We start from the raw sequence: 25,107 nt of genomic DNA on the forward strand, positions 1-25,107 counted from the left end.
GAGAGAGACACGTGACGTCTGGCTGTCAGAGCGCTGCAAAACAGCAACCATGCAGATTAGAAGAAAACAAGTGCACAGTAATGGGGAAAATCAGGAAAAGTTGTGGTTATTCGAGTCGGAATTTGAGTGGCTTAATGGTAGACAAATGCTCAGCTGGCACGCTGGAACCATTTCTGGGGACCCCAGAAACACAAAGCCAAACCAAAGAATGTGCAGCAGGACCTATGATAGACCTTCAGACACAGAGCCAGCACGCTGGGGGAGAGTTTTAGGGTGCAGGGCGCCCTCTTCCATGTCCTTCAAATCACATCAGTAACTTGGATGCCCATTAGTCACATGAAAGACAAGTTCTTAAACTGTGGTTAAGTCTTTCTGTGATGTTTAAAAAATATAAATAAGGCCGGGTGTGGTGGCTCACACCCGTAATCCCAGCACTTTGGGAGGCCAAGGGGGGCGGATCGCTTGAGATAAGGAGTTCAAGATCAGCCAGCCAACATGGTGAAACCCCGTCTCTACAAAAATACAAAAATTAGCCAGGCATGATGATGGGTGTCTGTAATCCCAGCTACTTGGGAGGCTGAGGAAGGAGAATTGCTTGAACCCAGGAGCAAGAGGTTGCAGTGAGCTGTGATTTTGCCACTGCATTCCAGCCTGGGCGACAGAGCAAGATTCTGTCTCAAAAATATATATATATATGTGTGTGTGTGTGTGTGTGTGTGTGTGTGTGTGTGTGTACTCTCAGACTAAAAGTGGGTTTATTAGGTGGGTTGAGTTTCAGGCTGTGCGGTTTAGGGTAAAGATGGTTTGTCGAGAGGATGGATGTGCTGGCTTCCCTTTGATCCCCAAAACATCCTACATTGAAATTTCTGATAATAAAACGTGGCTTCTATGAAGCAAATTGGATGCACACTCATCTTTGTTCTTTCCTATTATTTTGTAGTTTATATATATAGATATAGATATAGATAGATATAGATATAGATATAGATATAGATATATATAGTTGCATCCATTGTTGCATCCAACATCACGTAGTGGTGATTTGTGCACAGTTCTAACTTTGAAACATGAGGTGTGACATCCTCCTCCCGGGAGAGGAAAGGTAAGGTTCACTCAGCCATGATCTTAGGTGAGTCATTTCCCTTCAGATACTGCATCTATAAAGGCAGGGTTAGGCTCCCAGCGGACGACTGGGATTCTCCTCAGCTCAGAGCCTCAGGGAGTCGCTGGACCTGAAAGAAAAGGATGCTCTGCCCCCCACGAGGGGCAGCTGCCTTCCAACAAGGAGTCATTGCGAGACAGATCTCAGCCCTTTGTGCAAATTACAGCAAACCCTCCCAGAAAACAGTCTGGGTTTTTTATTTTTATTTTTTTTCTAGTTTCATATTTTGACTCCTGATCTCCCATTTCTGTTAGAAAGTTTACAGTTCCTCAGTGCAGTGTGAGATAGAGGAAGTATTCTTTGTTAGCAGATTTAAAAAAAATGTTTTTGGCCACTGATGGACCCAGCAGCCCACAAGGACTACACAATAAATGAGCTGGGGAGGAAGGGAGAAATGCGGGGATCCTCTCCAGGAAGGCCTGGGAGGACCACACATCAGGCTTAATTTCCCGGAGCCCAAATGCAAACAGAAAGAAAATCTACCCTGGGTTGTTTAAAGTCCCTGCCTCAAGGCTGTTAGGGAGAGGAAGGATCCCGTTCTGCAACCCCCCAGGCTGCCAGAAAACTTCTTCTGCAAAGCCACAACCATTCCTGCCCCTAGGGTGTCCTCCTGCTACAAGTTGAGAGAAAAGGACAAGGAAACTGACAATCACCTTCTAGGGGGGCGGCCGCCATGGCCAAATCCAGGGTGATAAAGGGCTCAAGGGCAGCTCCAGGGTCATCACTTCAACTGTACCATGTGAGCAGCTGCTCCGTGTTGGGGATGTGGCAGAGCCCAGCCCGTGGTCCAGAAGCATTGACCCCTCCGCATTGACAACCAGCTGCTCTACTCCCCCCACCAGCCTTTAGGCTCTAGGGGACATCGTGTGAATCTCTGACACCCAGGATGTTAAACCAAATCTGTCACGGCTGTGGAGACCCGTTGGGGCTGGTGACACCCTCCCATTTGCAGCGCAGGAGATCACAGTAGCAAAGGCTTGCAGGATACTTTCATGGGGATTTTCTTATTTATTTCTCAATGTAATCATGTGAAGTGGATATTCGTTATTATTTCTTTTTTCTTTCTTCCTTTTTTTTTAACAGATGAATAAACGGAGACTTAGAGAGGTTAAGTGGCAGATGCGAGATCAGTTCCAAGACAGTCTCTGCAAAGCCTGAGCACTTAACATCTACATCACGGGAAGATTCTGGGCTCCTCTCAGAGGTGCAAAACATGCACAATGTCCTCCATCCCCTGAAGGCCATTCAATGGGAAGTGTTCAGCCCTCTCTCCCTTCTTTCTGAAAAATGTGGGGTGGAGGCAGTTGTTCCAGAGGTCTTGGGGCACAGGTTCAACACCAGTGGGGAGAAGGGAGATGAGGAGGTGGTAGGAGAAAGGCACATGTTCAGTGCAAGGAGGATGCTTGGGATCCAGCCACCTTGACTGCCCTGGGACCCTCTTCCTGAGTATCTTGCTCCCCTTTTCTAACACATTCCAAAAGCTGTTTTGTGCTAGTGACTATTGACTGCCATTAAGTCACCATCACAAACACTTTTACTGGGGGCCTTCTAGAAATAAAGTTGTGACACTTTGGGCAATTTGTGGTGCCTGGAGGGTCTGAGGGGGAGAGTTCTACCTCTTCCTCAAATTGTACCTGGGAGGTTGCCACCCAGCCTTAAGAATCCTCATATTCAAAGGGAAGAAAAAAATACTGGGGAGAGGAGAGTAAGGGGGATGTGGTACCTGCCTTCAGATACCTGCAGGGCTGTCACAAAAAAAAAGATTAGGAGGTGGGGCTTCAGAGGGCAGAGAATCCCCTTGGATATACATCTTAGAGAGGGAGGTGTTCTTTAGCATAAGAAAGAACATCAGACTACTTTCTTGCTGTTGTTGTTGTTGTTATTGTTATTCTAGCAACAGCCATTTATGGAGGACAATGTCAAGTCGTATGCTAAGCACTTTCATCTACACTGGCTTAAGTAAACCTCCTGACCACCTGGGAAGTAGATGCCTGCAATTAATTACTGCCCCCAGATCACAGATGGGAAATTAAGTTCAGTGAAGTTAAGTAACTGGTTGAATGTGGCTGAGCTAGCACCTGGGAGAGCAGACGTCCCTACTCGCTGCTGGTTCTAAAGCCCACACTCTTAACCATTAACTCCATCCTCCTCACAACCTTTGACAGCCAGTGGTGAGTTCCGCATTCCCAGAGGTATTCAAGAGATGCTGTAACTTATTTGATACATGAATTGCCTAGATGCTCCTCCACCTCCAGATTCTCAGGCCTCCCCCTCCAGAACCATAGCTGAATCTCCGGGGAAGGGGGGGTGGGGCAGGGGTTGGTCCCCAGAGTTTGCTTTTAGCAAGCGCTAAGTAGGAGGGGGAGGCATGGCCTTAGGGAGTCCCCACTGAGAGGAAGCTGCACCCGATACTCTATCAGGGCTTCCGACTCCTGTGTGGCCTGAGATTTGGAGATTCTATTTTTAGGCAGGTCCTTCCTGAGCCACTGTGTCAGACTTTCTGGCACCTTCTGATGGCTCCAGGGCACCTGAGCTGTCTTCAGAGCCGCCCTGATGCCCCAGAGATACCTAGAGCAGGGCTGGGAGGAGCTCTGGGAGCCAGGAAAAAGCAGAGGAAAACCACATTTGCCAGATGAAGGGAAGGAGGTGAAGGGGGAGACTTTTCATTTCTAGCTGGGAGGGGATTCAATGATTTTCTCCGCCCTGAGGCTGACAGTAGAGAGCCGGTCCTCATTAAAACTCTCTCTTGCAGAGGAGAAGTTATCCCTTCCGAGACAGTATGGATGGATGGAGGGAGGTTTTCGTGGACCATTCTCCCGACTGCTTTGGTGGATGCTTTTTTGGGAAGCTGGCAAAGGAGATATTATAGAGAAGTCTTGTCTCTTGGGAACCCCTGCAGCAGCAAAATGACGGTGATGGCTGCTGAGCCTTTACTGATGCTTGCTGGATGCTGTGCTGAGCACCCTAAATCCTGCCCCCTAGTTAACCCTCACGGAAGTCTCATGAAATGAGTGCTATGGTTGCTCTCAGTTTAAGGATGTGTTAATAGGCTTAGAGAGGTACAGTTACTTGTCCCCAGCCCCGCTTAAACTGACAGAGATTTCAGAGCTCATGGATGGGACTACTACACTCTTAACCACCCCACGATACTGCCTCTCGGGCCCCAAGAGAACGCCAGTGTTTCTTAACCTTCTTTTGGAACATTGACTTTTGAAGATGTGCCAAAAGCTATTATTTTGTCAGCTAATGATCAGTAATATCTACCACAGGTCAAGTGCTGTTCTAGGTGCTTTACATGTACTAATTCATTTAATCCTAGCAACAACCCATATGGTGAGTATTCTCATTATCCCCATTTTACAGATGAGAGAGCAGAGCTTCAAAGAAGTTGAGTAACTTGTGTCACTGGTTGTAAACTGGTATAGCCAGGTTTCAAACGTGGTGAGCGTGACTCCACAGTCCACACCATTAACCATTAGGCACATGAGCGTGCATGTGCATTCACACACACACACGCACAATTGTGTAGTCAATTTCAAGGGATTTGTGGCTCTGAAAGTCCTCTTTTGGGGACCAGTTCCAGGTGAGCAACACTTCAGAATTAATTTAAAAAAAAACTCAAAACAGGCCAGGTATAGTAGCTCACACCTGTAATTCCAGGACTTTGGGAGGTTGATGTGGGAGTATTGCTTGAGCCCAGGAGTTCAAGAACAGCCTGTGCAACACAGCAAGACCCCATCTCTACCAAAAATTTAAAAATTAGCTTCACATGGTGGCATGCACCTGTAGTCCCAGCTACTCAGGCGGCTGAGATGGGAGCATCACTTGAGCCTGGGAAGTCAAAGCTACAGTGAGCCGAGATTGTGCCATTGCACTCCAGCCTGGGCAACAGAGCAAGGCCCTGTCTCACAATAAAAATGAAAAAATAAAATAAAAACTCAAGACTAATATTGGGGTTTAGACTTCTGCAAAGACCATGTGCTGGAGGAGGGAAGACCCAGGCCGGGGGTCTTTGGCCAGGCTGCTTTGGGGCCATCTTTTCCCTTTCACCAATTCCAGATTCTAGGGTCTGTCCCAGGCTGGAGAAGGGGGCTGGCCTGTCCACATCATCCTTTCTGAATGACCATGCTGTTGGGCCACTCTGCCACCCACCTGACCCCCTGCCCTGAAATTACCGGGTGGGCTATTTGCTCCACCAGGAGAGTGTGAGTCAGGGATTGAGTCCAGAAAAGGTACCTGGGAGTGGAGCAGGTGAAGGAAGTTCTACAACTATATCACGGTTTCTAGATTTTAGTTGACGTCACAATTACCTGTTCAAAAGCAGATTCCTGGGCCCCATCCTGAAGGATTCTGATTGAGTAGATCTGAGGTGGAGCCCAGGAATTGGTGTTTATTTTATTTTATTTTATTTTATTTTATTTATTTTATTTTCTTGAGATGGAGTCTCACTGTGTCTCCCAGGCTGGAGTGCAGTGGTGCAATCTCAGCTCACTGCAACCTCTGCCTCCTGGGTTCAAGGGATTCTTGCGCCTCAGCCTCCCAAGTAGCTGGGATTACAGGCATGCGCCACCACGCCCAGATAATTTTTGTACTTTTAGTAGAGACGGGGTTTCGCCGTATTGGCCAGGCTGGTCTAGGACTCCTGGCCTCAGGTGATCCACCCGCCTCAACCTCCCAAAGTGCTGGGATTACAGGCGTGAGCCACCACGCCCAGCCAGAATTAGTGTTTTCAATAAAGGTCATTATCGTTCCTGATAACATGGCCCATTGAGCAAGACTGGCTCAGAGTCCACATTGTCATCTCTGCTGATGGTTCTAGTCAAAAGTAGGACTCTCAGTTAATTCTACTCACATCTGGGGCCACGGCATCCACGGAGAATTCCAGAGGGGCGGGGGGCATCCTGGTTTTGTGCAGTGAGCAGGGAGGAGAGGAGGAGGTGGTCCCTGGAGCTGTTCCCTCCTGATTTTGAGCTAACTGCCCAGCGCTCAGTCAGGCGCCAGTCCCCACTTCAAGCGGTGGGAGCTGCTGAGGGGTGCAAGGCTGAATTTATGACAAGACAGAGTCCCTGGCCTCCAGGGACAGAGAGATTAGTTGAGAAGGTGGATGAGTCAACTGAGAAATGCCAGTGAAGCTGGGGCCTTTGAAGCCAGCGAATGAGGGAGCCAGAGCTCAGGGAGCGGGAAAGCAGAGAGCGTGCATGTGCACGAGGGGTGGGGGATTCCAAGTGAGAGGCTGCAGGGAGTCCTGGGTGGGCAATAAAGGCCACCAGAGGGGGGCCTGGGAAGTAGGGTGACTAACCGACGTGGTTTGCCCGGGATGGAGGGGTTTCCTGGAATCGGGGCCATTGAGTGCAAAAATCAGGAGAAAGTCTTTTTTTTTTTTTTTTTTTTTTGAGACGGAGTCTCGCTCTGTCGCCCAGGCTGGAGTGCAGTGGCGCAATCTTGGCTCACTGCAAGCTCCGCCTCCCGGGTTCATGCCATTCTCCTGCCTCAGCCTCTCCGAGTAGCTGGGACTACAGGCGCCCGCCAACACGCCCGGCTAATTTTTTTTGTAGTTTTAGTAGAGACGGGGTTTCACCGTGGTCTCGATCTCCTGACCTCATGATCCGCCCGCCTCGGCCTCCCAAAGTGCTGGGATTACAAGCGTGAGCCACCGCGCCCCGCCCAGGAGAAAGTCTTAAGCAAAACCTATAAGGAAGGCAAGTCGAGGTCTCTTCAGAGGGCCCTGTGTGTTCTCCCAAGACACAGAAGACTCTCCCTGAACTCTTCATGACACTAGACTCTCTTTTTCTACCCAAGGAGGAGGTGGCAGGAAGCTTGGGAGTCTGGGCAGAGACCTCTGCAGGTTTGGGGACTACTTGCAAACACTCAAATCTATTTTACAAACCTTGTTGGGTCCTTTGAAAGACACAGAAGGCTGGATCAGATCACATCAAGTTTCAAGGAAACAGATGAGTTACACTACAAATAAGCAGTGGGAGGAGCAGTGACTAAATTAGTTCTCATTAGCCGGGTGTGGTGGCATGCACCCGGAGTCCCAGTTACTCAGGAGGCTGAGGTGGGAGGATTGCTTGAGCCCAGAAGGTCGAGGCTGCAGTGAGCTGTGATTTGCCACTGCGCTCCAGCCTGCGTGACAGAGCAAAACCTTGTCTTGAAAAAAAAAAAAAGTTCTTAATTGAGCTCTTACTATGTGCCAGGACTGTGATAAATGTCTTGGAGAAACTGTGTCATTTAGTCCTCATAACTTCCCTGGGAGGCAGACTTTATTACCCCCACTGAACAGAAGAGAAAACAGAGGCACAGAGGGAGGAGCCCACTTACCCAGAGTCACGCAGCTGGCAGTGGCTGTGCTGGAACTTTGACAAGGCACCCCTTAATAGAGAATCAATCAATCACTAATAGGGAATGAATAAATAAAGCTTCACAGGATATTTGCTCCAATTGGTCAATGTGAAACCCCCCAAAGTTATTTATTTATTTAGAGACAGGGTCTTGCTGTATTGCCTAGCCTGGAGTGCAGTGCTGTGGTCAGAGCTCACTGCAACCTTGAACTCCCAGGCTCAAGTGATCTTCCCACCTTGGCCTCCCAGGTAGCTGGGGCCACAGGTGCATGCTATTACACCTATTAATTTTTAATTTTTTTTGTAGAGATGAGTCTCACCCTGTTGCCCAGGCTGGTCTCAAACCCTTGGGCTCAAGTGATCCTCCCACCTGAGCCTCCTAAAGTGCTGGGATTACAGAAGTGAGCCACGTGCCCAGCCAGTCCCTGAAGTTTTAAACAATACTCACCCATCACAGAGAATGAGAATCAGGGCAAGGAAATGACTTATACCCAGGCACAATATTTTAAGAAAGAAAAACACAGCAGCTAAAGAGAAATGTCCAACAGTCAAAGTCAAAATGAGTTTTCAGAATGGAAGGCATGGGAGTCGCATTCTGGATGTCTAAGTCTAACCTAGAAGCTTGAGCCCCCAAAACAATCCTGTTTTTCCCAGGTGGAAATGTGCTTCTGGTCGGGAAGGCTGAGCAGCATTTGAAAAAAGAATGAAAGAATGTGCATTTCTGGGGCACACTGGATAACAAAGGGGGCCTCTGTCATTCTCTGGGTCCAGTGAGGTGACACTGCTAATCCTAAAATCTGTCCTGCAATCACGCAGCCAGGGAGAGGCCCCCGTCCCCAGAGCCCTCAGCAGACAGTCAGACAGGTTCAGTTGGGAAAGTAGGGAAGCCCTCACATGGTAATTACCCTAGTACTGAAAGGGGAGCTCTAGATCATTGTCTTTTTGAATGTTTTGACTATAATCCACAGTAAGAAATACATTTTTTATCACAAACCAGTGCATACACGTGTGTATGTGTGCTTCACAAAGCAAAACTTACCCATGTTAAATGCAATACCCTCTGTTATTTTCTGTTCCATCCCAATTCATTTGTTTTAAAGCTAGTTGTAACCTACTGCATTGATTTCATTATCCACGAATGGTTTATAGTTTGTAGTTTTAAAAACACCTAGCACTGTGAGCAGGGCCAGGGAAACTGAATGGGAGGTTAGAATGACAGGAATTTATATTGCAGTCATTATCTCTACCATTGTGCCTTTGAATAGTGTTTTGTGTTTACCCTACTTTCGCCTAATAAACTTCTCAGACTGTGCTCCATGGGTTGCCTTTATTCCAGGAGAGTTTAATAGGTGTTTTACTCCGAAGTGCTTCTGCGGTCAAACAAGTTTGGGAAAGGATACACGGGATAGCCATATCTGACATGTCCCAGTGCTTTTAGCATATTTAAGGCTCTGAGAAGGTCTGCAGTGAAGGTACCTAGTTAACTCTGTTAATCCTGCCTTTCCCAGACTTCTCTTTTTTTTTGACCAGAGAGCCAGTTTGGGGAGTAAGCCACTTACTTCCTCATGGGAAGTTTGGTGTTCCCCAGAAACCAGTCAGAGCCTGATTGCCTCACATTCTCCTTTGCGAATCCTCACCCACCGGTGTCCCTGTGAGGTCAGGAAGAGGGATGCTCCGTGGGAGGACTGTTGGAACAGACAGTTCACTTACCTGTCTGATCTCCCACATCAACTTGGGGCCAGAGCTGGGCCAGGGCCAGGCTTCCTCCCTCACCATCACATGGGGGAGCCCTTGGGCAGTGCCATTGATCCTAAGGGGCCACTTTCCTGATGGCACGAGGAAACGCCTCCCCACTGAGCTGCATGCAAGAACAGCAGAAGGGTGTGGGCACCAACAGCTGCCGTCTGCATTGCCTCCAGGGTGCCGAGTATCCCAGGAGTTCAAAGCTCAGCCTGAAGAATCTTTAGTTCCTCAACCTCCCCGGAGGCAAGAAAGGAATGGGAAGTGGCCATCCCCACCCTTTTGCTTCTGAACAGAGGTAAAGTAACTCACACAGTAATTCTGCAGGAAAAATAGCCACCCGTGACTTCCAGTTCCTGTTGTAGCTCAGGTCGAACTTGGCTGAAGAACACGTATTCAGGTTTGTGAAACAACTCTGCTGGTTTCTTTTACTAATTTTTTTGAATATGCATTTATTTCTCTGGATACAAAAGAGACATGGGGATGTATGATAAACATTTCTCTCCTATCTCTTGCCAAATCACCCAGTTTCTCCATGGAGTCAACCAAATGCACTAGTATCTAGTATCTATGCAAACACTCCTTTTCCCTACACACACACACACACACACACACACACACATGCACACGATAAACAAATTAACATACTTTGAACACTGTCTGCACCTTATTTTTATTTATTTATTTATTTATTTTTTGAGACAGAGTCTCGTTCTGTCGCCCCGGCTGGAATGCAGTGGCGCAATCTTGGCTCACTGCAACCTCTGCCTCCCGGGTTCCAGAGATTCTCCTGCCTCAGCCTCCTGAGCAGCTGGACTACAGGCACGCGCCACCACACCCAGCTAATTTTTGTATTTTTTAGTAGAGACGGGGTTTCACCATACTGGCCAGGCTGGTCTCGAACTCCTGACCTCATGATCCACCCATCTCGGCCTCCCAAAATGCTGGGATGACAGGTGTGAGCCACTGCGCTTGGCCTCTGCATCTTATTTTTTAACTTAATGATGGATCTTAGAGATCATTCCTTTTTAGTACACACAGAGTTTTCTCATCCTTTTTTACTGCTATATAAATTATGTTCCTTTATGGATGCAGCATAACTAGGCCCCCACTGATGAACACAGATTACCTCCAGGGTTTTTTGTTACTAACAATGCTGCGGCAGATAACCACGTACTTAAGTCGTGGTACACATGTGTGCGTGTGTATGTGGGTAAAGTTCTAGGAGTGGAATTGCCGGGTCAAAGCACAGGCACGTCTTTAGGTGGTGCTGAGTACTGCCTGGTACCCCTGCTCTGGCGGCTGGGATCCCAGGAAGAGACGAGGGTTTTTCCTTTCTCGTTGGATGTTTAATCCCAGGCAGCTTCACACATTGACACCGGACACAGGAAACACGAGGTGTAGTCCTGCCCTGTCTTTGCATGTGGATCTCCATTTGCACCAGCACCATTTATTGAAGACTCTTATTTTCACCACTGAATGGTCCTGGCATCCTAGTTGATAATTGATTGACAGCTGGGCATGGTGGCTCATGCCTATAAATCCCAGCACTGTGGGAGGCCGAGGTGGGAGGATCGCTTGAGCCCAGGAGATCGAGACCAGCCTGGACAACATAGTAAGACCCTATTTTTATTTTTAAGGAAAAAAAAAAAAAAAAGAAAATCAATTGACCATAACTGTGAGAGTTATTTCTGGTCCCTCATTTCTATTCCATTGATCTCTTTGTCTGTATCTTTAGACAAGTACCACACTGTCTTAATTACTGTAGCTTTGTAGTAAATTTTTAAATTGAGAAGTATGAATCCTCTATTTTTCTATTCAAAATTGTTTTGGCTATTCTGGGTTCCTTGCATTTCCACATGCATTTTACAAGCATTCCACATTCCTTTGATCAGCTTATCAACTTCTACAAAGAAGTCAGTTGGAATTTTGATAGGGATTGCATTGAATCTGTTATATCAATTTGGGGAATATTGCCATCTTAGCAATATTAAGCCTTCCAATTCACAACTATGGGATGTTGTTCCATTTATTTAGGTCTTCTTCAATTTCCTTCAACAATATTTTACAGTTTTGAATGTACACATCTTGTACTTCTGTTAAATTTATGCCTATGTACTTTATTCCTTTTGATACTACTAGATGTGAAATTGTTTTCTAAATTCTATTTTTGAAACTTTAATTTCTAGCATATGGATATAGAATTAATTTTTATATGCAGATCTTATATTTTGAAATCTTACTGAACTTGTTTATTAGCTCTAATAGCCTGGTGTTTGGGGGTAGATATCTTAGTATTTTCTATATAAAAGATTATTTGTCAACAGAGATCGTTTTACTTCTTCTTTTCCAAACTGGCCTTTTATTTCACTTTCTTGCCTAATTTCCCTGGCTAGCCCCTCCAGCACAATGTTGAATAGAAGTGACAATAGCAGCCACCCTTGTCTTGTTCATGATCTTAGGGGGAAGCTTTCAGTCTTTTACCATTAATTACGATGTTAGTTGTTAACTATGCAATTTTAAGTTTTCTAGTAGCCACAATTTTAAAACGTAAGAGTAAATGGTAAAATTAATTTTACAGATAAATTTTATTTAACCCAATATATCAAAAATATTTCAACATGTAATTATTATAAAATATTAATGAGATATTTTACTTTGCATACTAAGCCTTTGAAATCTGATGTGTGTTTTATACTTTCAGCATATCTCGAACTCCTGACCTCAGTTGATCCACCCTCCTTAGCCTCTCAAAGTGCTGGGATTACAGGCGTGAGCCACTGTGCTTGGTCCTTTTAGCATATCTTAATTCAGAGTAGCTACATTTTTGGAGGGGTCGGCGGTGGGGAGTAGGTACATTTTAAGTGCTATTCTCTACTGTATTGGACAGCACAGATCTAGAACATGGCTGGCTCAAAACAAGAAGAGCTAATGTTTACTGAACACTTCCCACGGGCTAGGGACTCTTCTCAACTTTTTCACGTATTAACTAAATTAATCTTACAATGAAGAAGCTAAGGCATGGAGAGGTTATATTACTTGCATAAAATTGCCCAACTAGTGAAATAGCAGAGCTAGGATTCCAACCTGGGAAGTCAGACTTCAGAGCCTGAACTTTCTACTTTTAATAAATTTATGGAGATCTAATTCACATACCATACAATTCACCCATTTAAACTATACAATCAGACAGTTTTTAGTGCATTAACAGAGTCCTGCAACCATCACCACAAACAATCTTAGAACATTTCATCATCCCAGAAAGAGAGCCCATACCCGTTAACAGTCACTCCCCATTTCCCCCCAACCCCTCAGTCCTATCTACTTCTGTCTGTATAGATTAGCCTGTTCTGGGTATTTCATATAAATAGGATTATATGATACGTGGTCCTTTGTGGCTGGCTTGTTTCATTTAGCATAATGATTGCAAGGTTCCTCCCTGTTGTAGCATCTATCAGCACTTCCACTTCCAAAAAATGGTCCATTGTATGGACAGATCAACTTTGTTTATCTACTTGTCAACTGATGAACTGGGTTGTTTTCACGTTTTCAGTATTATGAATAATGCTGCTATGACCAAGCATGAGCAAGTTTTTGGATGGACATACGTTTTCATCTCTCCTGGGTATACACCTGGGAGTGGAACTGCTGGATGATAGGGGAACCTAGAATGTATGTTTTTAATAGTTAGAGGAACTGCTAGACTGTTTTCCAAAGTGGCTGCACCATGTTACCTTCCCACCAGCACTGTATGGGGGCTCCAGTTTCTCCACAACCTTGTCAACACTTGTTATTGTCTTTTTGTTTATAGCCATCCCAGTGGGTATGAACTGACCCAGAGCTTAAACTTTTAGCTGTTATTCTAGACCAGAGGCACTTAATGAACATGTGTTGAATGAATGAAAAAATAAACACATCTTGTCATTGTCCGTTGTGGGGTGTTCTGAATAATGGAACAAGATGGCTCAAAACTTGCCAACAAGAAGCTTTAACAGAAGAGAAGGCTGTTTTCCTTTAAAATGGTGATCTGCTGGCTGGATCCGAGCCACCTGAGGGGCATTTTAAAAGTACAGATTCCCAGGCCCCATTCCCAGAGATTGATTTGGTAGGTAAGGTGGTGTGTGGGAATCCGTATTTTTTTTTTTTTTTTTTTTTAAGAAAGCTTACCCAGATGATTCGGACATGCCATCAGGTTTGGGATCAGTCATCTAAAAGGGCATTTTGGAGTATAGTGCATGTATTTGCAATAAGCCAGTCACGTAAGTGTCTGCCAGAAAAACAAGTCTGTGGGAAGGACTGCAGTGACACCTGGCTGAGGTGTGGAAGCTGAGGCCCTGCTCAGTGCTGCTTTCCACATGATGGGGGTAAGAAGAAAACTAACAAGTAAGACTCGTTGAGAGCTTACTTCCTTCCATTTATGTCTCTACATGCAATACCTCCTTTAATCTTTAAAACTTCACCCTATGAGAAAGGTACTGTTAATGATTCCTTCTTTGCAGATGAAAAAACTCAGTCTCAGAGGAATTAAGTTGCCCAAGGTCTCACAACTCAGTCGAGTTAGGCTTGCAGCATGGTCTGTTTGATTCCTCTCTGCTGTTTTTCCTTCCTGGCCAGTTCACTAGCCTTGAGGCACTCTCAAGATTCTGGAGGAGTCAGGACACAAATTAAAATACGCAGTAGCTGGAAAGGCCAACCAGGTAGAAACAAGATGCCTGGTGGGGTGTGCAGACAGGTTACGGCTGAAGTATTAGGGAGGAGGAGGGGAGGGGGCTCAAACAGAGGAAAAAGAAGTGGTTCTTTGTGGCAGGGCCTTTGGACAACTGGCAAGCCTCCAGCTGTCCCAACTCCTGCTGCACCACAAGCTTCCTCTATCCCCTATGCCTTCCGCCAGTCGGGGTGCTAATTTGCATGCTGGCCTTGCTTGCCCCAGAATGCCTTTCCACCCACCCTCTCCAGAGAGACTCAGATACAGCAAATATCCCTTAGATGCTTTCAGGTGCCATATCTCATTTAGATGCACTTTCAGATGAGGAAACTAAGGCTCAGAGACATTAAGTCACTTGCCTAAAATCCCACAGCAAATCAGTCGCAATGCTGAGATTCAAACTTTATTTTTAACAACCTGATGTGGTTTAAACGTGTGTGCTCCTGCCCCCAATTTTTGTATTGAAGCCTAATCCCCAATGTGATAGGAGGTGAGGCCCTTGGGAGGTGATGTGGGTCATGAGGGCAGAAACCTCATGGTGGGATTACAACCCTTATAAAAGAGGCCAGATAGAGAGAAAGAGTCCTTGCCCCTTCCATCATGTGAGGACAGAGCGAAAAGATGGCCATCTATTAGCCAGGAAATGGGTCAATACCAGACACAGAAACTATTAACCAGGAAGCACCCAGGCTGGGGTGCAGTGGCGCGATCTTGGCTCACTACAGCCTTGACCTCTGGGGCACAGACGATTCTCCCACCTCAGCCTCCCAAGTAGCTGGGACTACAGGCGTGCACCACCATGACCAGCTAATTTTCTGTATTTTTTTATAGAGATGGGGTTCTCGCTATGTTGCCCAGGCTGGTCTCAAACTCCGGGCTCAAGCGATTCTCCACCTCAGCCTCCCAAAGTGCTGGGATTACAGGCGTGAGCCACTGCACCCGGCCTTATTAGTGATTCTTAATTTGGGATAAATTGTGGGGCCCTTTGGACACTGTCAAAAGCTCCCTTCCCGTGTTGTGAGTGCACACCCTGTGCGTGTGTGGGGCTCACTCACAGAGCATGCGCAGGGCAGTGTTCACACCCTGGTTAATTGGTTCTGCTTTATTTGTGATTTGAGGGGCCCCTCACAGCAGCAGCAGTTTCACAAAAAACATACAAAAATCTCTCAAAGACAAAGGCAACTTAACATACTGGTTTATCACAGGGGTGGGCTGCTTCTTCACTGGCCCATGGGGACCCGGAAACCATCAAAAGCTGAGGCTGGGAAACCCAGCTTCCTGCTTCTGGCCTCAATTCCCCACCGCTGTCACCACCATGACCACTAAAAATAAGACCAAACCCAGCCCACGCCCTCTCGACGTCGTTCTCCTCATGATTTAGCTCCCCGCTTCCTGTTGATTTTTCTTGTTTTATTTCACAGCCTCTGACTTCTGCTCACACCCCACTAGGTATCTCCCCAGTTTGAGCAGAAACAGCGTTTAACCGGAAAGAAAAAGGGAAGGTGGACGTGGGAAGCCGCAGGAGACTGAGGGTCTGTGTCCTGCCTCTCTGCATCCACACTTGCACCCTCCACCCGGTGGCTGCCCTAGGGGACTCTGGTCCAGACCCCATTCAAATGCTGCCAGGCAAGTTTGATGACTGCCTGGTCATAGATTTTTGATAAATGTACTCAATCTCCCACCAATGCTTGTAGGAGTACGGAAGGCACAATCTCTATCCAGAATTATTCAATCACATGAGGTGAGGACTGGGCCACACAGGACACAAAATCTCTGGAAGCAGTTGATGAGAAATGCCATTTGCCCCTTCCCATTTGTCTCGTGGAAATTGAGGGTTGTATGCTCAGTTTTCTGGTGGTGCCCCGAAATGCTTCTTCCAGCCATATTTTTTTTTTTTTTTTTTTGAGACAGAGTCTCTCTCTGTCGCCCAGGCTAAAGTGCAGTGGTGTGATCATAGCTTGATGCAGCCTTGACCTCCCAGGTTCAAGTGATCCTCCCACCTCAGCCTCTCTAGTAGCTGGGACTACAGGCGTGTGCCACCACACCCGGCTAATTTTTGTATTTCTTTGGTAGAAACGGGGTTTCGTCATGTTGCCCAGGCTGGTCTTGAACTCCTGGGCTCGGGTGATCTGCCCGCCTCGACCTCCCAAAGTCCTGGGATTACAGATGTGAGGCACCACGGCCGGCCTCAGCCATAATTTCAGACTCCTTCCCTCCCAGGAGAGCTCCCTGGAGCCCTTCAGTAGAACTGAACTCCACCCTCTCCCAGTCTCTTGGCCTCCCTCTGCAATTTTTGTATTTGTCTTCCTTGCTAGATTGTGAATCCTTGGAGGGGCAAGGATGATCTCTTAATCACTCTTTTTAGAAATTTCACAACTAATAGATGTTTACTATGTGGAAATATTAGAAAATTCAGATGGCTTCCCCACCACCTCCCCTGCAGAAAGGATAAAACGTATCCCTGATGCCCAGCCGGGACCTGTAACATTTTGGTGATCTTTCCATTTTCTTACGCAGACACACACACACACACACACAGACGCACGCACACACACGCACACGCACACACACGCACGCACGTGTGCACACGCACACCTAACAGAATGGAATCCAATACTCTATTTTGAGTCTATTACTCCTTTTTTAACTACTCAATGACCTTAAAACATTTTCATACCAACATTTTCATCATTGAAAATCACTGCAGAGATGTCTATCAGTTGTATCACAGTTTTCTCAATAAGCCCCTATTGTTGGACATTTAGGTTATAGTCATTTTTTTGAGACAGGATCTCACTCTCTCACCGAGGCTGGAGTGCAGTGGTGCAAACATGGCTCACTACAGGCTTGACCCCTTGGGCTCAAGTGATTCTCCCACCTCAGCCTCCCAAGTAACTGGGGCTACAGCCATATACCACCATGCGTGGCTAATTTTTTTTTTTTAAATTTTGTAGAAAGGAAGTCTCACTATGTTGCCCAGGCTGGTCTTGAATTCCTGGCCCAATTTTTTAAAAACAGCTTTGTCGGGATATAATTCGCATACCATAAAATTCACCATTTTAGGGTGTACAATTCAGTGGTTTTTACAATATTTACAGAGTTCTGAAACCATTATCATTATCTGATTTTAGAACATTTTCATCACACCCAAAAGAAACCCCACAGCCATTTCTGTCACTGCATTTACCCCACACCCCGAGGCCATGGGAATCCTTAAACTTCATTACGTGTTTATGGATTTTTACTATTTTTTTTTCTTTTGAGACGGAGTCTTGCTCTGTCTCCCAGGCTGGAGGTGCAGTGGTGCAATCTCAGCTCACTGCAACCTCTGCCTCCTGGGTTCCAGCAATTCTGCCTCAGTCTCCCGAGTAGCTGGGATTACGGGCACCCGCCACCGCGTCCAACTAATTTTTTGTATTTTTAGTAGACACAGGGTTTCACCCTGTTGGCCAGGCTCATCTCATCTCCAACTCCTGACCTCAAGTGATGCACGTGCCTCAGCCTCCCAAACTGCTGGGATAACGGGCATGAGCCACGGCACCCGGCTGATTTTTACTATTCTTGACATCTCAAGACATTCACATATAAGTGAAATGTTACAATAGGTGTCTTCTTTCACTTAGCACAGTGTTTTCATGGTTCATGTTGTAGCATTTATCAGTACTTCATCCCTTTACATGGCTAAATAATATTCCTCGAATGCATATGCCACGTTTTGTTTATTCATTCATCAGTTGATGGACATTTGAGTTGTTTCCAGATTTTGGCTATGATGAATAATGCTGCTATGAACATTTGTGTGAAAATTTTTACACGGACATATGTTTTCATTTCTCTTGGGTATATAGTGAGTAGTAGAATTGGTAACTCTATGTTTAACTTTTTGAGGAACTGCCAAACTGTTTTTCAAATATGGTTGTACCATTTTACATTCCCATTAGCAATGTATGAAGAGTCTGATTTCTCCATATCTTTGCCAACACGTTATTGCCCACCAATTAATTTTTCATTCTGTGCAACACCCAGACAGGTTCCTTGAATACAGGAAACACTGAATCTGTTTGTTGGACTGATCATGCACTTCCCCTAAACAGAAACTTTTTGGATCTCTGAAATTCATTTACGTACTCTGTCCCCTAAAACACCAAGCCAGATCCAGCCTCCACACTCGTAGTGGGGGAAGGTTTCATGAAGGAGGAGGTATTTGAGCTGGGAAATAGACGTAACAGGAAAACATGGATTTAGGCTCATAATTGATCTCGGATTGAATTCTGTTTAACCACTTGAGACTTGGTTTTATCACCTACTAAGTGTGGATAATAGTATCTGTCTCATGAAATAATACAAATAAAATGCTTAGCACAGTGCCTGCCACATAGCATGTTTCCTTCCTCCCCGGAGGATAAGAAGTTGGCTCTCAGTTGAGCAGGGTAAGGACCTGTCAAGCGGAGAAAAGAACATGTGCAATGGCCTAGTAGTGTGAATGCAAGTGGCAGAGTGAGGTGACTGGTGGGAGGGTAGCAACCAAGCCAGGAGGCAGATAAGGCCAGGGCACCAATGGACTCTCTCCGTGCAAAGGAAGTTGGATCTCATCTCTCACAAGTCATAGGCAACTAGGCTGTGAGTGACAGACCGTGATTTGCATTTTAAAGAGCTTGTTCTCCAGCAGTGGGAGGCTGGACTGAGGGTTGAGACAGGGGGTTCCGGGAAGACCAGTAAGGGGGTCAATGAATTCATTGTTTAAATGAATTCAGGTGGGAAACCAGGGGCTTAGACTGGGGCTGTGACAATGGGGACAGAAAGAGGAGCTGAACAGGAGAGAGGTTTCGGAAGTAGTGTCAGTGGGCAATGGTGGCCATGTGGCCTGTGAGTTATGGTCTGACAAGCTCTCTGCACACCTGCCAGGGAGGGAGGGCAGGGTGCTCTCCAAGTCGCACCTTATTAAATCCTCACGACACCTCGGCAAGGAGGCACCCGCTTTCCCAGTTACAGATCAAGAAACCAATACTCAAAGAAAGTAAGCAACTTGCCCAAAGTCATAAAGAGCAGGGATGAAGTTTGAATCCAGGTCTGTCTGCTTTCTTTCATCTTGGTGCCTCTCTGGGAAGGACCTAGCTGCACAGGAAAGCCTGGGATGGATTTGAACAGGCAGGGAGAAGAGGCAAAGTCAGTTCTTTTTCGTGGTGAGCAGCCTTGGTGTGATTGGCAGGTCAGAGCTCAGGGGATCCAGCTGAGGCCTGGAAGAGTTCTCTAAGGAGCCAAGGCAGAAATGTGGAAGTAAGAGAATTTGTCCAACAGGAGGTTGGGATGTCTCTGATCCTCTCTTCCTCAGGGTGGTGGGCACAGTAAGACGCCTTGGAAACAGAAGTAGGTTGAATGGAGTGACCATGCTGGGGTGAGGGTGGTACAGGGTCCCAGGCAGAGAGCAGGCAGCTTCCTTCCTCCTTCCCCATTCAGAACCCCATCCCGTGCTGGAAGCCTGGATCCTCTGGGTTTGGGGCCACGCTGAAAGGTAGTGGAGGGTGTTCACAGGGCTGGTGGCCACAACCAGGCTCTCCCAAGCAGCGTTGAGCCTCTCCCTGAGCTCTGCCACCAGTAGGGCTGTTACAGACCCCAGCGCCTTGTAGGAAAACTTAACATTCACACTGCCTGGAGCTGTCCCAGGGCCGCCCTCACAGGCGAGCTGAGAGGTGGTGTGGAGATGGTGCGAGATCCCTCTGAACAAGTTGGGAGCTTGGATTCCTCTCCTGGTGCCTGGGGGAGGGGATGCCAGGCCCAGACTCTCAAGCTGCCAGGCCTCACACACAAGGGGAACCCCTGGCTTCTCCTCTCCCCCAGGCCACACCTCTCATGGCCCCCTTCATGTGCACATTGGCCTTTGTCCACCAGGCCCTGCTCACTTGGCTTAAAGTTAGCAGAGGCCCAGATGGGGACATGGCAGGGAGCCATCTGGTCTTCTCCCAAGACTCTCAGCCCCCCACCCTCCCAATGCCTCAGCCTGCCTTGTCCCAACGACCCCCTGCTTCTCTCTCCCAAAGTCTTTATCCGTGTTTACTATCTGTCAATTAGGCGGCCTCAATACCCTGCACATGGAAAGCCACCCAGCCAAGCGTGGTAATCCCTCAGCCCCCTTCCCATGCCTCTTTCCCTTTGGGTTAGGGGAGAGGGCAGGAGGAGGAAGGCAGTCTGCAGTTTCCCCTCCAGTGAAAAGTGGCCGTGGCGTGGTCTCTGTGGTCAACGTTTTCTCCCTCACTGCAGACCCCTCCCAGGCCACAGCTGGAGTGGGCAGAGGTCGGGGTGAGGAGGGATGGCAGCAAGCAGGTGCCTGTGAGTGAGGGGTGGGTAGGGGCCAGAGGCGTGGGGTGAGGCTGCCATGAGACACACGCTCCTGACTGACTCAAGGCCTGGCTCAGTTCGCCTTTCCAGCTCGAAGTGTTCCAGGCTACGGGCAGGTGTGTCTAGTGGGTCCTCCCCAAGGGAGAGCCAGGCTCAGCACATCTCCTTGGCCACTCTGAGGCCTCCATCCATGCAGAAGGAAGAGGGAAAGAAAGAATGAAAGTGGAAGAGGAAGGAGACAGGGAGAGAGGTGGTGCAGGGGGACTGGGGACAGAGGGCGCGTCCCAGGAGGAGCCTCTCGTGCCCTCCAGTGACAGCATCTGGATGCCTGCCGTGGACCTCTCCAGCACCGGGCACTGACCCACACTCCCTTCATCCCAGCCTCAGCTCTAAGAAGATGAGGGGCTCATCCCTACGCCACAGCTGAGAACACTGAGCTCAGGGAAAACACTCGGCTGGTCCTTGGCAAAACTTCTGGATCCATGGTTCTTCTTCCCCTCAGCCTCCTCACAGCCCAGCGCCTCCCCACCAGGTGGGGAATCCGCCTTCTTGTGGGACACAGGCACTCTGATTTCAGGCTCCTGGTTTGTTCTGGAAAAGCCTGTCTTGCTACAGGGATCACATGAGCTGCCCTAACAGCTTCCCAGGGCAAGATGGCCCAGGCTCCGTCCATTCCCAGGGAGGAGGTGGAGCACAGCAGAGGCACCGAAGAGCCACAGATTGGAGGTCGCAAGCTCTGAAAGGCGACTTTTCTCAGGAGAGACACAGTGGCTCAAAGGGCTCAGCAGTCAGAGACACCAGGCTTTCAGTCCTGAACCCCACTTACTAGCCACCAGTTTGAGCAAGATGTTTAGCTTCCCTGTGCCTGCAGTTCCTCCCTCCTAAGGCAGGGTAGGTGATAATGGTGCCTACCCCGTGGGAGTGTCCTGGGAGGGTGATAGTCCAGGTAAAGCCTCCAGAGCCCTGCCTCAGACTTGAGGGTCCCCACACGTGCTGGTGGAATTGATCGCTTTTGTACTTTCTCCCCCCAGGCTGACCTCTCCCAGGGCCCACGCAACACACCAGGCAAGAGTTTTTTCATCTGCACACAACACGGACTGGCTCTGACTCCCAGCTGCCCTCCAGGCAGGAGGTGGACTCCCCTGCTTTGTTCATCAATGTCAAATGTCCCAGGTTCTTGCAAGTGAGGGATAAACCCCATCTAAGAGGACAGGAAAAATTCCGGTCGAATTGCTGGCCCTAAAGCCAGCATGCAGGTCTGAGGGGAAGGCGGACAGCTGGCAGGGCAGCTAGTTTTAGGCTTGGTCCCCCCAGAGTCTCCCTTTATCCCAGTCATCCCATAAAGCCCCTACTTGGAGGGCGGCCTGCCCCACACGTGCGCTGCTCCAGCCAGGGTGAGCTGAGACCTGGTCCTTCTATTTGAGCTAACAACTTGGTGTCCTGGCCTGCTGATACCCTCTCAGTATCTGTTACTTCTTTTTCTAGAGAGGTGTTGAGCACAGAGAGAGGGGTGGAGGGCCAAGTAGGGTGGGGTGAGAGTGGCAATGGGCTTCTAACACACAACCACACCCAGAGAGAAAGGCCCTGCTGTTCACCAGATTGTCATCTTTGGCAACCAATGGATGCTAGAGGTCTCAATGCCTTCCTCCACCTCAGAGTGTTTTATCAGAGTCTTCTTTTTTAGAAAAAAATGTTTTTAATAGAGACGAGGTCTCACTATGTTGATCAGGCTGGTGGAAATCCTGGCCTCAAGTGATCCAGCCCCGTTGGCCTTCCAAAGTGCTGGGATGATAGGCATGAGCCACTGTGCCGGCCGTAGTATTCTTTCAACCACAGACAGTAGACTTCCTACGAGGAATTCCAGGAAGTTGATGTTTTTCATCTTTTCCACCTTTGTCAGAATGGATTTTAAGTCCCTTACAGACTGGAGCGCTGGCTAACAGCTGTTGACCTGCTTCTTACTCCAGCTCTGGTTCCAACAATAACACTGGCTCCTCAAACTTCCAACCCAAGCAACAGTTTCTGCCAAGAAAATGTGCCTTAGGAGCTGAGACTACCAGTGGAGCAGAATTCCAGCGGTTCTCCAGGTATGAGCTCCCAGGAGAAGGGACAGTGTTGACTAGAGAATCCATCAGAAAGTTTGTTTTCTAGAAGGACAGGACTGGCCGATGCTGAGAAGGCAGGGGAGTAGGAGAGGCGGGAACTCCCAGCACAGACCCCGGCCACTTGAGCTGTCACCCCAAAGAGCTGGTCATGCCCCGGATCACGTTTCATCTCCCAGTGGGGAAAGGCAGCCAGCCACCCTCGGAGGAAAGCATCCATGTGGCCACCGATGACAGGGAGAGCAGTGTGGGGACAAATCTCTTTTTGGAAGAGGAGACACAGTTGGATGGGTGGTTCCCTGGCCTTATCAGGCCTCTGCAGTCCAGCATGGCACTGGGAGAGATGGGCCGTCCTATCTCCGCCCTGCTGGGCTTGGCTCAGTCCTCATTAGACGGAGGGCTTTGCCTTCTCACCCCTGCACTCCATGCCACCCTGCTTCATTGACCCCACTGGCCTCCAGGCTGCAGCCAGCTGTAGTGGGAAGAGGAGTGGGTTGACTCTCAAAGTCAGGGGTAAGGACAGGCATGGCGCTGCCTGGACTGGGCAAATACTGGCAATGGCAGAAAGCAGGAGAGGTGTGTTGAAGGGGAGTTAAGATCCAGAGCATTTAGAGACAAATTAAACAGCTCTTCTAGAATTCACTCAACTGGGGGTATTGATCACAATTTTCCCTGGTGGCAAAATGGACATGGCTTAGATAAGTCAAGGTAGCACATACTTGGGAATGCTTTCCATTTTCCACTGAGGTAGGTGATGGCACAGCTGTGGCTTCAGGCTATGTGCTTGACATACTCTGACACTAACAATGTGACCTCGGACAAGCCGTATCTCCACCTAGTCTCACTTTCCTCATCTGTAAAACTGAGAAAAAGTTTTCATGAAATTAAACCCAGGCCAGGCATGATGGCTCGCCGTTTAATTCCAGCACTGTGGGAAGCCAAGGCGGGCAGATCACTTGAGGTCAGGAGTTCGAGACTAGCCTGGCCAACATGGTGAAACCCTGACTCTACTAAAAATACAAAAATTAGCTGGGAGTGGTGGCGCATGCCTGTAGTCCCAGCTACTCAGGAGGCTGAGACATGAGAATCGCTTGAACCCAGGAGGCAGAGGTTGCAGTGAGTCGAGATTGCACCACTGCACTCCAGCCTGGAGGACAGAGTGAGACCCTGTCAAAAAAAAAAAAAAAATTAAACACAATAATGTATGTCAAGTACAGAGCCTAGGACACAGAAGGTACTCAGTCACTGTTCCCTCCTTCTGAAAGCACCTTTCCATCATTTTCCACTTGACTAATCTGATATTGAATAATTGATTATTATAAGCCATGGTGGTTTTAAAACATGTTCACCGATTTTTTGACACTCTTTTCTTCAAAGGGTGGAAACTAATGTCCCTCCCCTTCGATTTGGCTGAACTTAGTGACTCGCTTCTAATGATTAGAATGTGGCTGAAGTGCAAGTGTGTGTCACTGTGGTTTCTGCTTTGTTCTCCCTTGGATTATTTGCTGCAGGGGCTGCCTGTCACGAGGGCACTCAAGCTGCCTGCGGAGAGGCCCATACGGGGAGCATCTCAGGTCCCAACAACAGCTGGCACCAACTTGCCAACCATCTGGGAAGAAGACCCTCCAGCCCCAGTCAAGCTTGCAAATGGCTGTGGCTCTGGCTGATGTCTCAACTGCAACCTCTTGAAAGACTCCAAGCCAGAACATTCCTGAATTTCTGACCCCTCAAGACTGCGAGATATATTAAATGTATATTGTTATTTTAAATTTCTACGTTTTGATTTGTTACATAGCAATAGATAACTAGCATATATCCTGTTGCCTTCCAAAACGGTTTTGAAACTGCATATAGGTAAAGTCATAGCTCTAACTAAATGAAAAGCTATTAGAACAGGATTTAAAAGGAGACAGAGAAATAATAAATAGGGTAGGTATAGGGAGGAGTCTGGCTGTACTAGAAAACCTGGCTAAGGACAAAACATAGCTCTAGGCTCCTTGCAAGCCAGGGCAAAAATGGAAACTTGATAGGTCACATTAAAACTTTTTGTGGTGGTGGTGGTGACTCTGAATGCGGATGTGCATTTGACGTGTGGACCTTTAGGTAAACAGCATCACACTGTCTGGTGGGTGGTGCCGTGCAGACCTACTGTAGATCAGACCCTGCGTGTTTGAAATGGTGAATACAGTAGTGCATACGGTTCACGTATAACCATGCACATTCTGACAGTTTTCAGGAACTCCTGGCATCATAAAAATAGAAAAAATATATTAATACATACATAGATATTCAAAAGATATAACTTTTAACATAGGTACTAGTTTTTGTTTTTTTTTTGTTGTTTTTTTTTTTTTTTTTTTTTTTTTTTTGAGACAGAGTCTCGCTCTGTTGCCCAGGCTGGAGTGCAGTGGCACGATCTCAGCTCACTGCAACCTCCTCCTCCCAGGTTCAAGTGATTCTCCTGCCTCAGCCGCCCGAATAGCTGGGATTACAGGTGCCCACTACCACACCCAACTAATTTTTGTATTTTTAGTAGAGACGTGGTTTTACCATGTCAGCCAGGCTGGTCTCGAACTCCTGAGCTCAGGTGATCTGCCCGCCTTGGCCTCCCAAAGTGCTGGGATTACAGGCTGCTCCCCGCTCATAGGTACTAGATTTTTTAAAGGGCATAAAAGGGTTGATAGTGGAAAGAAAGTCTCCATTCCACCCATCCCCCACAGG

At 47.6% G+C, this 25,107-nt stretch overlaps 1 protein-coding gene across 1 annotated transcript; it reads left to right on the plus strand.

The window, feature by feature from the left end:
* Positions 1–20,109: 20,109 nt before the first annotated feature.
* On the plus strand, positions 20,110–24,735 carry LOC116478553 (uncharacterized). The gene is made up of 3 exons (XM_032169865.1): positions 20,110–20,816; positions 22,252–22,371; positions 23,898–24,735. The coding sequence occupies exons 1-3, from the start codon at positions 20,767–20,769 to the stop codon at positions 24,073–24,075; spliced, it is 348 nt and encodes a 115-aa protein (XP_032025756.1). The 5' UTR covers positions 20,110–20,766; the 3' UTR covers positions 24,076–24,735.
* Positions 24,736–25,107: the final 372 nt, after the last annotated feature.

Source organism: Hylobates moloch, unplaced genomic scaffold, assembly GCF_009828535.3.
Source record: "Hylobates moloch isolate HMO894 unplaced genomic scaffold, HMol_V3 SCAFFOLD_3, whole genome shotgun sequence".
In the NCBI taxonomy this organism is placed as follows: Eukaryota; Metazoa; Chordata; class Mammalia; order Primates; family Hylobatidae; genus Hylobates; species Hylobates moloch.

Coding starts and splice junctions, on each gene's coding strand:
- LOC116478553 (XM_032169865.1), top strand. CDS start 20,767: ATGGTTCTTCTTCCCCTCAGCCTCCTCACAGCCCAGCGCCTCCCCACC. Junction 20,817..22,251: donor GCCCAGCGCCTCCCCACCAG/GTGGGGAATCCG, acceptor TTCTTACTCCAG/CTCTGGTTCCAACAATAACA. Junction 22,372..23,897: donor GAATTCCAGCGGTTCTCCAG/GTATGAGCTCCC, acceptor TATTTGCTGCAG/GGGCTGCCTGTCACGAGGGC.